The sequence below is a fragment of the Babylonia areolata genome, chromosome 3 (genome assembly GCF_041734735.1).
Source record: "Babylonia areolata isolate BAREFJ2019XMU chromosome 3, ASM4173473v1, whole genome shotgun sequence".
NCBI classification, from domain to species: Eukaryota; Metazoa; Mollusca; class Gastropoda; order Neogastropoda; family Buccinidae; genus Babylonia; species Babylonia areolata.
Window position 1 is genome coordinate 63,639,693 of NC_134878.1, and position 16,345 is coordinate 63,656,037.

Below are 16,345 nucleotides of genomic sequence, written 5' to 3' on the forward strand. Positions count from 1 at the left end.
GTTAGCAGAAAACTTTGACAATGTCGTCATCCGTCTGTGTTATTCCGTTGTCTCCACAGACCCACCCACCCCTCCTCTTCCTTTTACAGCCATAAACGCTCCGCCCACCCCCTCCCTATGTCCCCCACCTCCACCCCACATCTCCCCCAAATCACCTTCGTTTCAGTGAAGGTTTCGCTCGATCTGTCTGTCTGTCTGTCTGTCTGTAACGAGCAACGATAGACCCCCACACATCTGAAGCGATGATAGCCGGCGCACTGACCACATAATTATGTGCACTGCCTGTTCGCTAAGTTTCAAGACAAAACGTCGACCTCCGAGTTGGGGCTTCACAAGCGATGTCAGCAGCGGTAAATCTGCTTCTCGTTCCCAGGTCTTCGCCAAGTCCAAAGACCGAGGAAAAGAAAGATGCGGACAACAGCACGCGCAGCCCAGTTCCTTGGGCAAGTTGTTACAGCAAACCGCCCATATCCTAGCGATCAAGCCATCCACAGGTCTGAGAACCTGTGCTGAATTCTCGCTATCGTAGAAAGAGTTCCATGGCTCTGGGATTAAAGATCTGGGGGGAAAAATGAAAGCTCAAAGCTACGTACGGGGAGTGCATGGTTGATCTAGATGTGAGCATAGATTTCTGTTTAGTTCACTGTTTTATTTCAGTCTACATGTCTTCATTTCATTTTATTTTCTTCCTTTTTTTTTTCAAATCTCGTTTTGAAATGCATGAATGCGTGTGTTTGAATGCGCTTGTCTGAAATTGCCTAAAGGTCAACAGAAAATAAACGCGGGAGATTAACAAGATCTCAACAAGCTGTGCTAAAATCAATCAGCTACCAACTGTCTAAAACAGTAAAACAATAAACAAATCAATCAATATCAAATTCAAATCACCTTTAAACCAAAAAATAATAATAAATAAATAAAATCTTGGCGAAAAAGAGAAAGAAAGAAAGGGGAGAAAACACATACAGAACAACCAACGGAATGAAGGAAGAAAACACATACAGAACAACCAACGGAATGAAGGAAGAAAACACATACAGAACAACCAACGGAATGAAGGGGAGAAAACACATACAGAACAACCAACGGAATGAAGGAAGAAAGAAACGAAAGGACGGACGGATAGAACGAAGCAAGAAGGGGTAAGGAAACGAGGAAGATTAAGAGGAAAGAAAGAAGAAGAAAAAAAAACTGAATGAAAGAAAGAAAGAGAGAGAAGGTGTATTCTACTCCAGTAAATATAGAAATGCATGAAAAATAGATATTTTCTAGCACTTCAGGGAATGTGATTTTTTTTTTTTTCTTCTTTTCCAAAAAAAAATAATATGATGGAGAGAGAGGGGAAGAGAAAGAGGGGAGAGGAATAACAGATGTACGGACCGACAGACACGTGCAGACAAACATGCAGGAAAGAAGAAGAGAAAGAGAGAGAGGGGGGAGGGCAAAGAAAGGGAAAACTAAATAACAGAAAAGAAAACGAAAGTAAGAAGCAGAGAAGAAAAAAAAAACCGAAGTTATTTTCATCAGTAAATTTCAACAGGGCATGGAAGAGTATGATTTCTGTCGGTTTTTCTAAAGTAAAAATTAGATCGTGATTATATGATTTTTTTTCTTCTTATTTACAGGTTTCTACACAAACGCTCGCTCTTAATCAAAAAGGAAAATGAAATAAAATCAAATAAACCGAATAAAACCAAACAAATACCAACACTTTCATCCTGTCTCCTCCATAAAGTAAAAACACTCCTCCCTCAACCTGATCCCCAAATACTTGCAATCCCTTCCCTCCCCCCACCCACCCCCTTCCCGCACCCTCACCCCCACCGACCTGTGCCTCAAAAAAAATGAAATATATGGCCCTACTGCTCCCCCCCCCCCCCCAACCACCACCACCACCACCACCACCACCACAGCACACAAGCACAAACCTCTTGCTGGCCCCCACCACCCCTCCGATCCCAGCCGATCCCCCTGATCTGATCTGGTATGGACAAAGTCTGCCATGCAAGGCAGCTAGCTGGCCGGATTCCCCCCCACCCCCCGGACACAGGTCGCCAATGATAACCCTCTGCTCTGCTAAATCCACATCCAATACCGGCAACGATCAAAACTGGGAGCAGGAAAGAGGAGGAGGAGGAGAAAGAGTGTGGGGGAGGAATGGGGTTGGGGGTGAGGGCGGATTGAGGTGGGAGATTGAAAAGATGGGGGGTGGGGGAGGGGGGATGCTGGGCGGGGAGTGGTGGTGGTGGAGGTGGTGGTGATGGTTGGGGGAGGGGGGGGTGTTGGAAAGGGCAGAGTTGAGGTGCAGCGAGAGGACCTCGAGGATGTGTGAGGAGGGTGGGGGGTGGAGTGGGGGAGGTTTGTGAGGGAGTGAGGGGTGATGTGGTGGTAAATGAATGGGAAGGGGGAAAAATCGAACTGCCGATTTCTCGGTCTCTGTCTCTGAAGTCCCTGCTTGCTTGCTTGCTCTCTCTCTCTCTCTCTCTCTCTCTCTCTCTCTCTCTCTCTCTCTCTCTCTATTCAACTCTCCCCCCCACACCCCGCCCCCACCCCCGCCCCATCTCTCTCTGTTCAACAGCCCTTTTCCAAACTATCCAATCCAATTGACAACGAAATGCCATTTTAATCTTGCTGGGGGAAAGCATCAGTTACCAGACGTTTCCTCTTGTTTGCATGTGTGCGTGCAGAGCGTGCGTGTGACTGCATGTTTTCATGTGAATGTGTGAGTCTGCGCGCGCGCGCGCGCTCGTGTGTGTGTGTGTGTGTGTGTGTGTGTGTGTGTGTGTGTGTGTGTGTGAGTGAGTGCATCAGTGAGGGAGGGAAACGGAGAGACTGGGCTTGTGTTGATCTGTTTGATATCTCAAAAACAATGTCAGTTTGCGTCACTTGGTTTTATCATCATTCGGTTTGCAAAACTTTGTCTTAGTGTCCACACTACCCTCCTCAAAAATGAACAGATAAATAAATAACCAGAAATTATCCACAGCATTCTAGTCATCTCATATCACCACCGTGATTGTGTTCATGTCAATGTAAGCAAAACTGGCACAACACACCTATTTCTCTCCCTCCAGCCCCAGTACACATTTCTGACTTTACATTCACCATTTACAACTGTAAACAAAAAGGGACGACAAGCACATGCATGCATGCACGCACGCACATACATACACATACACACGCGCGCGCACACACACACACACACACACACACACACACACACACACACACACACACAGGGGGAAAAGTGAATAGTTGCTATGTAAAAGTCCTAACTGTATTTGCAGCAGCTGTGGAAGACAGCACACACACACACACACACACACACACACCCCCCCCCCCCCCCCCCCCCCCCCCAAAGACTAAAAACATTCCACTCGATCATCAAAGTCTTCATCATTCTGTCCGGTTCACATTCCTTTGACAAAGTTCTAAAAAAATAAAAAAAAAAAAAATAAAAAAGACCAATCACCGCTACAGCAGGACAGCCACAGAAGCGCAAAATTATTATGGGTCATCATCGTGATCCCAAAGACAGTCCTCATCACTCGCGCTCTGCCTGTCTCTGTCTGGGTCGCCTCACGTCCAGCCCAAATACAAAGTGGAAGCACAGACCACCGAACTAAAACCATTTCTAGGTTTGGAACGGCCCTAAGTGTCGTCGTCTCTTGCCACTGCGTTCTCTCTTCTTTTTTTTCTTTTTTTTTTTCTTTCTTTTTTTTTTTCCTTTCTACGCGCACGCGTGTGTGTCTGTGTCTGTGTTTGTCTGTCTGACTGTCTGTGTCTGTGAGAATTGGTTTTGCTGTTTTATTTTTACTACTACTGCTACTGCTACTGCTACTACTACTACTGCTGCTGCTGCTGCTGCTACCACTACTGATTCACCCTTCATCTACCCATTTATCATGTACCCCCCTCTCTCCAATCTTCTTCAAGAGGTGGGGAAAGATTAAACGTAAACATTCTTCCATGGTTATTCCATGCAATGTTGTCTTTCACATCAATCAATCAATTTGGTTGGTTATAGTTTTTTTTCTTCTTTTTTTTTTCTTTGTGTGTGTGTGTGTGTGTGTTTGTTTTTGTTTTGCTTTTTTTTTTTTTTTTGGTATTTTGTTTTGTTTTGTTTTGTCTTGCTTCCTGTGATGTTGCTGACAATGACAATATAAATGATGGACAAGAATGACTCACTTGTGACAAGTACTCTCAATCAATTTCCTTCTTATTTATTCCAAGGAATATGTGTTTTCTTTCAAGCAAATGTCTTTTTTCTTTCTTTCTTTTCTTTGAAGTTATGGATGATGATGATGATGATGATGCAAATGATAAGAAATGGGAATATAACATGGAAATGAATTTTGATGATGATGATGATGATGATGACAAATGAAGATGATTACAACTATGATGATGAAAAGATAGTGTCGGTGAAGGAAGATGATGCAAATAATGACAACACAACAGTGCAGATGATGGACCAGTCTTCATGTCGTTGATAGAGACATCACTGAATACTGTTGGACTGTTATTCAGGACTTTTACAGCGACTGGCGGTGAAAATGATGGACCAGTATGAAGGACACTGGATAGCAGCAACGAGCGACACAACTCATGGATGAGCACCAACGACAATACTGAACAGCCATTAGTGATCAAACTGACAAGACTTTCAAACATGACCAGAGAAAAGGTCAAGACCGATCAAACTGAGGGACTGGTGGTGTTAACTCACTCAGTACGGCCAGTCCTCTCTTCTCCTCTAGACAGACCCCTCGGATGTCCAGTGGGTGTCTGAATGACCCAACCTTTAGCTTCCGTCGTCAGAATTGTGGTATTCTTTGTCAACATTCACGTCTTATGTATAAGAGCCTTCCGCTTGCAATATTTTGATGATGGTAATTGGGGTGAAACGCTGTTAACGTCGTCTCTTTCGCCGTTCGTATGGAAAGAGTTAATGACAAGAGCAATTACCCATTAAACCATTCAACTAGTGCTGAAAAAAAACAGCAATTACAGACTAAACTGATGGACCAGTATCATTGACAATAGCAGTTACTGACTAAAGCACTGGACTTGCATTGATGACAATAGCAAAGACTGACTAAACTGATGCACTGGCACTGATGACTACACCAGTTACTGACAATACTGGACACGTATCAGTGACAATACAAGGACAAGACAGACAAAACTGTTGGACTAGTACTGATGACAATAGCACTTACTGATGAAACTCTAGTGGACTTGTATTAACAACAATAGCAATGACTGACAAAACTGATGAACTATTATTTATTTCACTAGCAATGTGTGATGAAAATGATGGACTAGTATAACTGCATTGACCAACGAAATTGATGGGGTAGTATTAATGACTATAGCAATTAGTGGTGAAACTCTAGTACTGTTGACAATAGTTATTACAGTAGAGTGATTCTTTCTTTAATCATGTACTGTGCAGCAATTGAAGAAGAGATATAGAGAGAGATAATATATTTCATTTAGAACTGTCTGTATTTTCACTGTTTTAGTTCTCTTTTTTTATTTTTGTCCACAAGAAAATAAAATATATGCACGCTAAATGCTTTGTTTGATTTTTGTATATTTACTCTCTCTCTCTCTCTCTCTCTCTCTCTCTCTCTCTCTCACACACACACACACACACACACACACACACATCACATAACAAATACACGTTTTCCTTTTCTCACCTCCCTAGCACTCCCCCCCCCCCCTTCCACTTCTCTCTCTCACAGACACACACACACACACAAACATACAAATACAAGCAAGCAAGCACATACACAAACACACACGTACCAGCATTATCTTTGTTCCTAAAAAATCCCCAAACTATCATATCTGACACTCTTGTCAGGTAAATCTGTACTAACTATCATATCTGACACTCTTGTCAGGTAAATCTGTACTATCATATCTGACACTCTTGTCAGGTAAATCTGTACTAACTATCATATCTGACACTCTTGTCAGGTAAATCTGTACTAACTATCATATCTGACACTCTTGTCAGGTAAATCTGTACTAACTGTCATATCTGACACTCTTGTCAGGTAAATCTGTACTATCATATCTGACACTCTTGTCAGGTAAATCTGTACTATCATATCTGACACTCTTGTCAGGTAAATCTGTACTATCATATCTGACACTCTTGTCAGGTAAATCTGTACTAACTATCATATCTGACACTCTTGTCAGGTAAATCTGTACTAACTATCATATCTGACACTCTTGTCAGGTAAATCTGTACTAACTATCATATCTGACACTCTTGTCAGGTAAATCTGTACTATCATATCTGACACTCTTGTCAGGTAAATCTGTACTAACTATCATATCTGACACTCTTGTCAGGTAAATCTGTACTATCATATCTGACACTCTTGTCAGGTAAATCTGTACTAACTATCATATCTGACACTCTTGTCAGGTAAATCTGTACTAACTATCATATCTGACACTCTTGTCAGGTAAATCTGTACTAACTATCATATCTGACACTCTTGTCAGGTAAATCTGTACTATCATATCTGACACTGTAAGGTAAATCTGTACTAACTGTCATATCTGACACTCTTGTCAGGTAAATCTGTACTATCATATCTGACACTCTTGTCAGGTAAATCTGTACTGAGGAAAGTGAGAGAGAACAAAACAGAAAAAAAAAAAACGACTTAAGATCCGACAGCAAGATGATGAATTCTGAACATACCCTGTCCATCTCTCAGCATATCCAACACAATATGATATATCTGACCTGAAGGAAGGTGGCAAAATGGTGAAGACACTCAGCTACCAAATACAGAGAGAGTGTGAGGGTGTGGGTTCAAATCCCGCTATTGCCCTTTCTCCCAAGTTTAACCCCCACCCCCCAAAAAATCAAACTGAGCATCTAGTCTTTCGGATGAGTCGATAAATCAAGGTCCCGTGTGCAGCACGCACTTGGCGCACTGAAAAAGAACCCATGGCAACAAAAGTGTTGTCCTCTGGCAAACTTATGTAAAAAGAAATCCACTCGGACAGGTACACAAAGATAACAGCAAGCACTCAAGGCCTGACTAAGCACGTCGGGTTATGCTGCTGTCAGCTATCTGCCTAGCAGATGCAGTGTAGCGTATATGGATTTGTTCAAATGCAGTGACGCCTCCTTGAGAAACTGAAACTGAAACTAACCTGAAATAGCTGAATATTCCCAAGTTCCTCTCCTTCCTTCACACCCATGGCTAAACTGTGCTGTTCTCTAAAGAAGTACGTTCACATGGAAATACTATGACTGTTGTCAGTACTGAACACTCAGATGTGTATTCTAAATTAAATTCCTGGAGTTTGTTAACTGTCGATTCACACACACACACAGAGAGAGAGAGAGAGAGAGAGAGAGAGAGAGATAATATGTATAATAATATGTATACAATGTAGAAAGTGAAGCAACTTCAAATCATGTTTGTCATTACCAGCGTCTATGTAAGTTACACTGGCTTCCAGCGTCTGAGAGAATCAAGTTAAAAATAGCCTAAGTATGTTTCAATATATTGATTGGTTCTGCATCACACACCTTTGTGACCTCGTGTAGTAGTAAAGATTCACAGACAACTCCCTTGTTGCCCTGAGTTCTTTTGTACATGTACACTAAGTGCATGCTGCACTTGAGACCTTTGTTTATCGTCTCATCCCAATGTTTCTCAAAGTCTAGAGGAGAGGGGAGGGGGAGGGGAACTGGCAAGTGGGGGATTCAATCTCTTCCCCTCAGGTTCTCTCCCTTCCCAGGCACACACATTACCACGAGGCCAATCAAACTAATATAACAAAGTCCATGGTCCTATGAATTAGCATTGTAGTTCACTTATTCAATAAATTTCAGTACTTGGTTCATGAACCAAGTCTTACATCAACTAATACACACCCACATGAGAGAGACAGACTGACAGAGAAACAGACAGAGAAGAGAGACAGAGACACACAGACAGACTGACAGAGACAGACAGACAGACAAACCAACAGAGACAGAGAAAATCTCATACACATTCACAAAAACTACATAAAAAATTTTATACTGGGACTGTCTCAATGAGAGATCAAACCACAACACTTTTTTTCAGTAAACAAATTGTATCTTAACTTATATTTTACACAAAGACCAAGATGTTCGCAGAGAAGAAGACAGTGGCATGAATAATCTCTACTGTCCAACACAACCAACAAAAACAGGAGAGACAGAGGTTATACTAAATGAAATTCTACAATTCACAATTGTCAAAGAAACTGAAAATAAACAAACTCACATAGTCATATTAACCATGGATGAACATCTGAAGACCAAGGACGTGTGGAACAGAGTGCTGCTGTTCACAGATGCTCAAATAACTTCGTGGTCAAGTAAACAGAGACATCTATAGACAAGACTGCATTACTTTGGCAGTAAATCTGCATTCACTGATCCAGCTGATTATCTCTGCAACCGTAAATGGAAAACAGATCAACCAAATCACCTTGAAAAAATGACTGTCTTCCACATAGAACTATTACACATTTGACCGCCTCTCCATCAAGCCAATCGTGGATAATCTGAGCATGAAAACAAAACAACCTGCGAAACTTTGTCCAGCAACCTTTCCCTCAATGCTGAGATCAGTGCCAGAATCGGAAGCTCACTGAGGGTGTGGCAGAACAAAGAACATCACAGAAAACTCAATGGGAAGTCTGTCGCAATCAGCTATGCATGCTCGCCACCCTCCTACTCAGAAGTGAGCTTTGTTCAACCTGTATAATCCTGTACAGAAGTGAGCTGTGTTCAACCTGTATAATCCTGTACAGCAGTGAGTTGTGTACAACCTGTATAATCCTGTACAGCAGTGAGTTGTGTTCAACCTGTATAATCCTGTACAGCAGTGAGTTGTGTACAACCTGTATAATCCTGTACAGCAGTGAGCTGTGTACAACCTGTATAATCCTGTACAGCAGTTAAGTGTGTACAACCTGTATAATCATGTACAGCAGTGAGCTGTGTACAACCTGTATAATCCTGTACAGCAGTGAAGTGTGTACAACCTGTATAATCCTGCACAGAAGTGAGCTGTGTACAACCTGTATAATCCTGTACAGAAGTGAGCTGTGTACAACCTGTATAATCCAGACAAAAGCTGAACTCCTTCCATCTGCATTGCCTCAGATGCATCAAAGGTTTTTCATGGCCAGGATCCAAACACTGAAACACTAAAGAGTGCCAGGACAACTAGCCTGATGCTTCAGATGGTGCGGCCATCCAATGCAAGGTCTGCAATGGAAACTGCCGCTCCCGGACTGATCTGATCAACCATCACAGACACTGTTCAATCGTCATGCTGTGAACATCAACAGGAGCAATCAACTGTCTTGCCAGACAGTCAGAGGCCACTATTAGGAATGTCTATACCCCAGTGCAAACAACATCCCTGACACTGTGACCGTGTTTCTTTGAAATCACTGTTGAACATGCCAACTTGACAATAAAGCCACCTGTTGATCTTATTCAAAGAGGAAAAGGATATATCCTGACAAACGCTCAGTAACGCTCAGGAGTCTATTAAGTCTGACAAAAAATAAAAACATGACTGGTACAGGGGAAAGCATGCGAGCACGTGCACGCACTCTCACACACATTATCACGGCTAATGACTATGCTCTTATATGTTGTAAGCATCATATTTTTGTTCACGTGAGCAACATCTCTCAGATAAAGCACTTGTAACCAACATCCCAATCCCATGCCCATTCTTTATGAGCCAACAGTGGAGCGAACAGTGTCAGCAATTGAAAAAGAACAAAGAAGTAATAACGAGAACTGACTGTCAATGAATGGAACTCACATCAAGTAGGTCAGTCTAGCCATGGGCATCTTCACATTTCTGTCAAGGGCTATATCTATTCCAAAACTTTTTCTAAACAACACAAACTGTCACACACACACACACACACACACACACACACACACACACACCTTAATCACCACTTCCCCTCCTCCCATGCCCCTTTGAACAAACAAAAAAAGTAGAATTATTTATAGTATTATTGTTACTATGATTAATACACAAAAGTTCAAAATCATGTATGCAGCCTAAATATATTTCAGCTGTAAGTCTATATCATTGTACATGCACGACTTGAATATAACTTGTTCTTTCTAGGGTCAAAGGGCATCTTGTCATACAGTTATGACGTGTCCAGTATAAAGTTCATCTGGCACCAGGCGACCGGTCATTGAAGCCCTGATATAAAATCATACATGCTGTGTACTATTTGTGGTTCTTTTTTTTAATTTCGCAAACACAACTACACATCTGTGTGTGTGTGTGTGTGTGTGTGTGTGTGTGGTGTGAGCGTGTGTGTGAGTGTGCGCGCGCGTGTGTGCGTGTGTGTGTGCATCTGTCTGTGTGTGTGTGTGTGTGTGTGTGTGTGTGTGTGTGTATGTGTGTGTGTGTGTGTGTGTGTGTGTGTGTGTGCTGTCTGTCTGTCTCTCTGTCTGTCTGTCTGTCTGTCTGTGTTACATATTACATGAAACCAAGAGGAAATACTTCCCACAAAAACACAATTCATCTCCGAAGTCATGAGCTTTGATTCAACACATAAGTAAAACGGCGAAGATGCAGTCAATCAATAATAAATTCAAGCCAAACGTTCTGAGTACTCGTTCTAGCAGACGACAAAGTGAATGCACAATAAGAAACATAAATTACCATCAAGGGGGTCAAATAACAAACAAATGAATTAAAACAGCACATTATACAGGTCACAAGAAAGACACACAGAAGTTATGTTAGGATAAATAATCGAACAAACACTGTATCTTACCTTTTAATGCCAGGAGCTGCTCCTTGTCTCTGCCACCGCCCTCCATGTTGTTTCTTATTTTCAATTTCGGGCTCGACTTCCGTTTCATCTAAATATTTTGGATAAAGTTATGTCTTAAAATTTTTAACCCAAACGAAATCGGTAATTCAACGTTTTGGGTGATCCAATCACATGCTACTGCAATGTCGATTTTTTTTTTATTATTATTAATGTGTTGTTGTTTTCTCCTGAATAGTCAATCACAGAATGTCGTCTGCAAATGCAAAGAGCAATCATGAGTTTGCTTTTATCTCAGAGGCCGACTCAACCGAATCTGGCCGACTGAAATGGCAATTTACTTACATCATCCTCATACTTTTTGTGAAGCATTAATGCCCTATTTTATTATAATAAATTATGGGACCTATTTAAACGAAATTGATCATGCTTTTTGTCTAACAATGTTACATTTGAAGGTGTGAGAAATGATATGGAACCCATAATACAAATTACAACGCGACATGACCCATATCTTCTTCACGAACCGACACACTGCCTCAAGCTGCCAAGTTTGTTTTTTTTGTTTGTTTGTTTTTGTTTGTTTTTTACCTTTACATGGTTTGCGGGGCTAAAAACTGAAAGAGCGGCTCCAAGATGGGACAAACTGACCGTGAACGCGTCAGTCATTCCAGACGATTTTCCGGACCTGGCTTAGAAGGCTGCACGTTAGGTATCGACTGAATATCAATCTATATGTGTGTGTGTGTGTGTGTGTGTGTTTAAAGACAAATAAATAAATAAGCCCTCAAAATGGTCTAAAACCACTGAAAGTGGTTTTCATATTTACTATACTGGTAGCATCGTTTTTATTTTATCTACGCACGAAAACTGTCGTTGAAATAGGCCCCTGTGTTAAGGATGCAAAAGTTTGTGATTTTACGGCCGCGTTAAGTCTCAGAAAAAAGTGAGTGCTGCACTGATGAACGCTGCCAGTGTCAGCATCTGATTGAAACTGTGAGATTAGAGGAGCATAAGTGCTATGATGCGCCACAGGGCCGTTTGCCACAGGGCCGTTGGGCCGTTTGCCGCAGGACAGCGGTTTGCCACAGGGCCGTTTGCCGCAGGACAGTTTGCCACAGGGCCGTTTGCCATAGGGCCGTTTGCCACAGCTTGGCCATTTGCCACATTAGAACGGGCCATTTTGTGTCAGCAACATTGTGTGAGGACGGCTGTGGGGATGACAGGGCCTCTGACATATTGTTCATGGTGCTGTAGGCCCAGTGTCAGGGTCGTTGCAGCAACAGTCCAGGTGTTCTGATGTTTACTATCATGACTGGGGAGGCGTTGAGAATGCAACACAGCATGTAAACCAGGAACATGCAGACAATCTGACAGTGAATGTAACTGTTTGCCAGCGTGGTGGGGGCAATCCTCCTCTTACAAATGCAACGATGGGTGCTACAGTGCAAGCTGTATACCGTAGTACTGCAGTAAAGGATGTCTGCACGGACAGCCATGTAACAAAACCAGTGGACACTGTCAATGTGAATCTTTTCTATGGCATGGATTAGCTAAAAGTCTGATGAGAAAGCTGATGGTTATTATCTATCAGGAGGTTGTGTAAGAAATCATTCTCGGGATATAAACCATGGACATGCACACCTCATGGTTGTGACTTTGCTGGGATGGTATGGATGGCCCGGTATGGATGGGTCTGTGAAACAGAATGTGAGAAAGGGACAAACGGTGAAAACTGCAAAGAAAGATGTGGTCAGGGATATGACTGAGGACAGCAGTGTGACAGAAAAACTGGCCACTGTACATGTCAGTCAGAGAGATGGGCAAAACCAAAGTGTGATGAAAGCAATGATTGTATGCACAACCCCTGTGGAAACAGAGGACAGTGTCATCTCTTACACCCGTGTCTGCCAGCCAGGCTTCACTGGGACATGCTGTGAAGAGAGTGAGAGTCCCTCCTATGGCCAGGACTGCAGGGAGCAGTATGAACACTGCAAGAACAACAACATACACGTGTGACACCGTCACTACGATTTGCTCTGACGTTTGTGAGGATGGTTGGATAGTCCTTGCTGTGACTGTCAAGTGAATGCAAAGAGAAGGTACAGTTGTATTGTTGTGGCCATTTTAGTGACACTGTGGTAGCTGTGGTAGTTGTCTTGGTGTTCAGGCAGCAAGGGTGATGAGCTCACAGTACAGAAGAGGGGCTTGAAAGAAAGCAGAATGAAGGAGGCACACAGGAAACGGCTGAGCAGCACAAAGATGGCCCACACCAATGCCTGCAGGCAGTGTGTGTGGAGAAGGAAGGACGGCTGAGCAGCACAAAGATGGCCCACACCAATGCCTGCAGGCAGTGTGTGTGGAGAAGGAAGGACGGCTGAGCAGCACAAAGATGGCCCACACCAATGCCTGCAGGCAGTGTGTGTGGAGAAGGACGGCTGAGCAGCACAAAGATGGCCCACACCAATGCCTGCAGGCAGTGTGTGTGGAGAAGGACGGCTGAGCAGCACAAAGATGGCCCACACCAATGCCTGCAGGCAGTGTGTGTGGAGAAGGAAGGACGGCTGAGCAGCACAAAGATGGCCCACACCAATGCCTGCAGTGTGTGGAGAAGGAAGGACGGCTCACCAGCACAAAGATGGCCCACACCAATGCATGCAGGCAGTGTGTGTGGAGAAGGAAGCGCAGGCACTGCTACAGTCAAGTTGACGATTGTGTATACTTACCCAACCCCAGTACCCCTGCAATGCAGGGGGCACCATCCACCTGTCCTCCCTTTGAGTTGACTTCCTTCTTCCAAAAGGAGGAAGGTGGCAGAATGGTTGAGATGCTTACCTGCCAGTACAGTGCTTGTGAGGGTCTGGTTTCAATTTCGGCTCTTGGACTGGAAATCAAATCATTCGGATGAAATGATAAACTGATATCTCATGTGCACAACTCACTTTAGGCACTGAAAAAGAACCCAAGGCAACAAAAGGTTTGTCCTCTGGCACAAATCTGTGGAAGAAATCCACTCCAGTAACAGGTATACAAATACATAGATCTATGCATGCACTCAAGGCCTGACTAGGGTTATTCTGCTGTCAGGCATCTGCCTTGCACAAGTGGTGTAGCATATACAGTTGTCCAAATCGCAGTGATGTCTCCTTGAGAATGAAACTTTTCTTCTGGCCCCACTCAGCAGATGGATGCTGACACTGCTTATGACAACACTCAGTCAACCCACATCCAGTCCAGTCCACCTCATTGTCGTCATAAGATAAGATAAGATAAGAATAACTTTATTATCTCCAACTGGAGAAATTTTGGTCAGGTGCATTATCACAACATAGACAAGTAAACAACATGGGGACCATAACTGTAAAAGCCAACAACAGCCCCTACAAATATTACGAAGATACAAATGTAAAAAATATCACATACATCGTTTCATACATACATCCACACACTGCAGGTAATAACTAGTATTCTTAATGTAAAAACAGAAAGAATTAAGAAACATTATTTGAATATAATTATAAACATAGCCTACTATACTGCACATTGATTATAATAGACAGATAAGATAAGAATAAAGATGAATTGCGGAAAACCACAACCAGATAATCAGCACACACCCGCACCCCCCCCCCCCCCCCCCCCCCCACGCGGATAACTTGATTAAACAAGAGTAATAAACATATGTTCTCAAATAAAAGCATTTCACATATTCGCTTTTAAAAACATTGCAATTAATTATTACATCGTAATTATTAAACAGAAATATATTTAGAATATGGACGTTAGCATTAAGTAAAATGGTTTAACCGTGATATGAATTATGAAAGAATGTGTGAAAAGTGGAATTCATTTGTGTAAACATCACAAAATATTGAATGAATTAGTGCAAACATGACAAAATCTGTACATGTGTATGTGTGTGAGAAATAAAGAGGTTACTGTGTACTGTTGTAGTCTTGGTTTTGCCAAAGTTTAAAACCAATTTCAAATTTGATGTACGTGATATTTTGTGTGTGTGTGTGTTTGTGTTCATGTGTGTGCACACATGCCAAATTCAGACACTTTAGTTCACTGTATTATCTCAGTTGAACAAAGTTAAACTCAGGAAAAATTTTTGTCAGCAGTTGAACTAACAATATCTATGGAAGTTAAATATTTTGGAATGGTTCTGAGAAATAAATCAGTGATTAGGGAAGTGCAAGAAGAAAGGGGCATGATTTGATCCGGAGTTGGAACAGATAAGACATTTCTTGCTGTAAACTACATATTTAGCACCAACAACTGATTAAAAGTGTGGTTGTTGCTTAGTTAGTCACGACTGTCTTTGAACATGTGTTGCTCTCTTTGCCGGCGGATCATCAAGGAAGTACTCTCATAATTTGATCCCAAACTTGGTTTGGGGAATTGTTGGAGAAGAACCCAGCTGTTGTGTTACCTCTGGTAACAGTAATGGTGTAAAAGCAGTTAAGTACAAAGTTACACCCTCAAGACGCCCCCTTGGAACGCCAGACACACATCCCCCTCAGACACCAGGAACTCCACTCCCTGAAACAGTGATTCCCTCTTCAAGACTAAGACCCATGCACTGTACAACATGATCCAAGGGGTGTAAGCCAATAGGCTGTTGAACTCAACAGCTCACTAATGGATTATATGAAATTACTTCAGTATCATCGCAACTTGTGATAATTCCTATTACCTTATGAATGAGAATATTTGCTTTTTTTCCTTTGAAACTGGAAATGAGTTCTTTTATAATCTGCCACTTCACCTTGGCAACAGATTGAGATGATCTTACACTATCAACATGGCTAAATAACCCTTAGCACTTTAGGCACCAGCACAAATTATCAGTCAGTGTATACAGTTAAAGCGCTGATTGAGCAATTCATGAGATAATACACAAAACTCAACACCAATTTATCAGGTTGTACATGACAACATGTTAGGATGTGTGATGGTATTCTGTAATACTTCTGTGATCAAGTCGTGTCAGCCATTATTTCAAACTTTTTTGTGTCATGTTCAAGTGCAAATTTCTACACAGCAATCAACCATTACAATATATTGGTTATATGTGTAGCATTGTCTGGAAGCTTAATGATGACGATTATTGGTTTATCTGTATGGCAACAGTTCAACCAAATTTATATTTGAGGCTTGAATTCTGCTCGAGAATTAGGACCTAATTTTACCTTGAAGACATGAGCACACACTCACATGCTCCACATGCATCAAAACAAACTTCATTACAATGTAGTATACTTCGAAAGTTCAAAATCAACTAAATGTCTTAATCAAAACTGGCACCTTCAGCCTGTCTTAGGGTTCTGGCTTTGAATTCTGGTCACAGGGCATGGTGGGTACCTTGAGTGCCCCAGGGCAGAAACTTCCGTCCCCTTTAAAAAAAATAAAGTGCCCCAAGACAAGCCCCAAAATATCTATCCGCATCAATGCAGGAATTTTCCTGTAACAAAATCATTTAATTCTTGTGAAATTG

At 42.1% G+C, this 16,345-nt stretch overlaps 1 protein-coding gene across 1 annotated transcript in view; it reads right to left on the reverse strand.

Moving 5' to 3' along the window:
* The window catches only part of LOC143280189 (trafficking protein particle complex subunit 13-like), a 185,232-nt gene extending 174,308 nt beyond the window's left edge, over positions 1-10,924 (reverse strand). Inside the window, exon 1 of the mRNA XM_076584794.1 lies at positions 10,849-10,924. Coding sequence (XP_076440909.1) covers positions 10,849-10,894 — 46 coding nt within the window. The 5' untranslated portion in view covers positions 10,895-10,924. The remainder of the gene's footprint in view (positions 1-10,848) is intronic.
* Between the last annotated feature and the right edge of the window lie 5,421 nt (positions 10,925-16,345).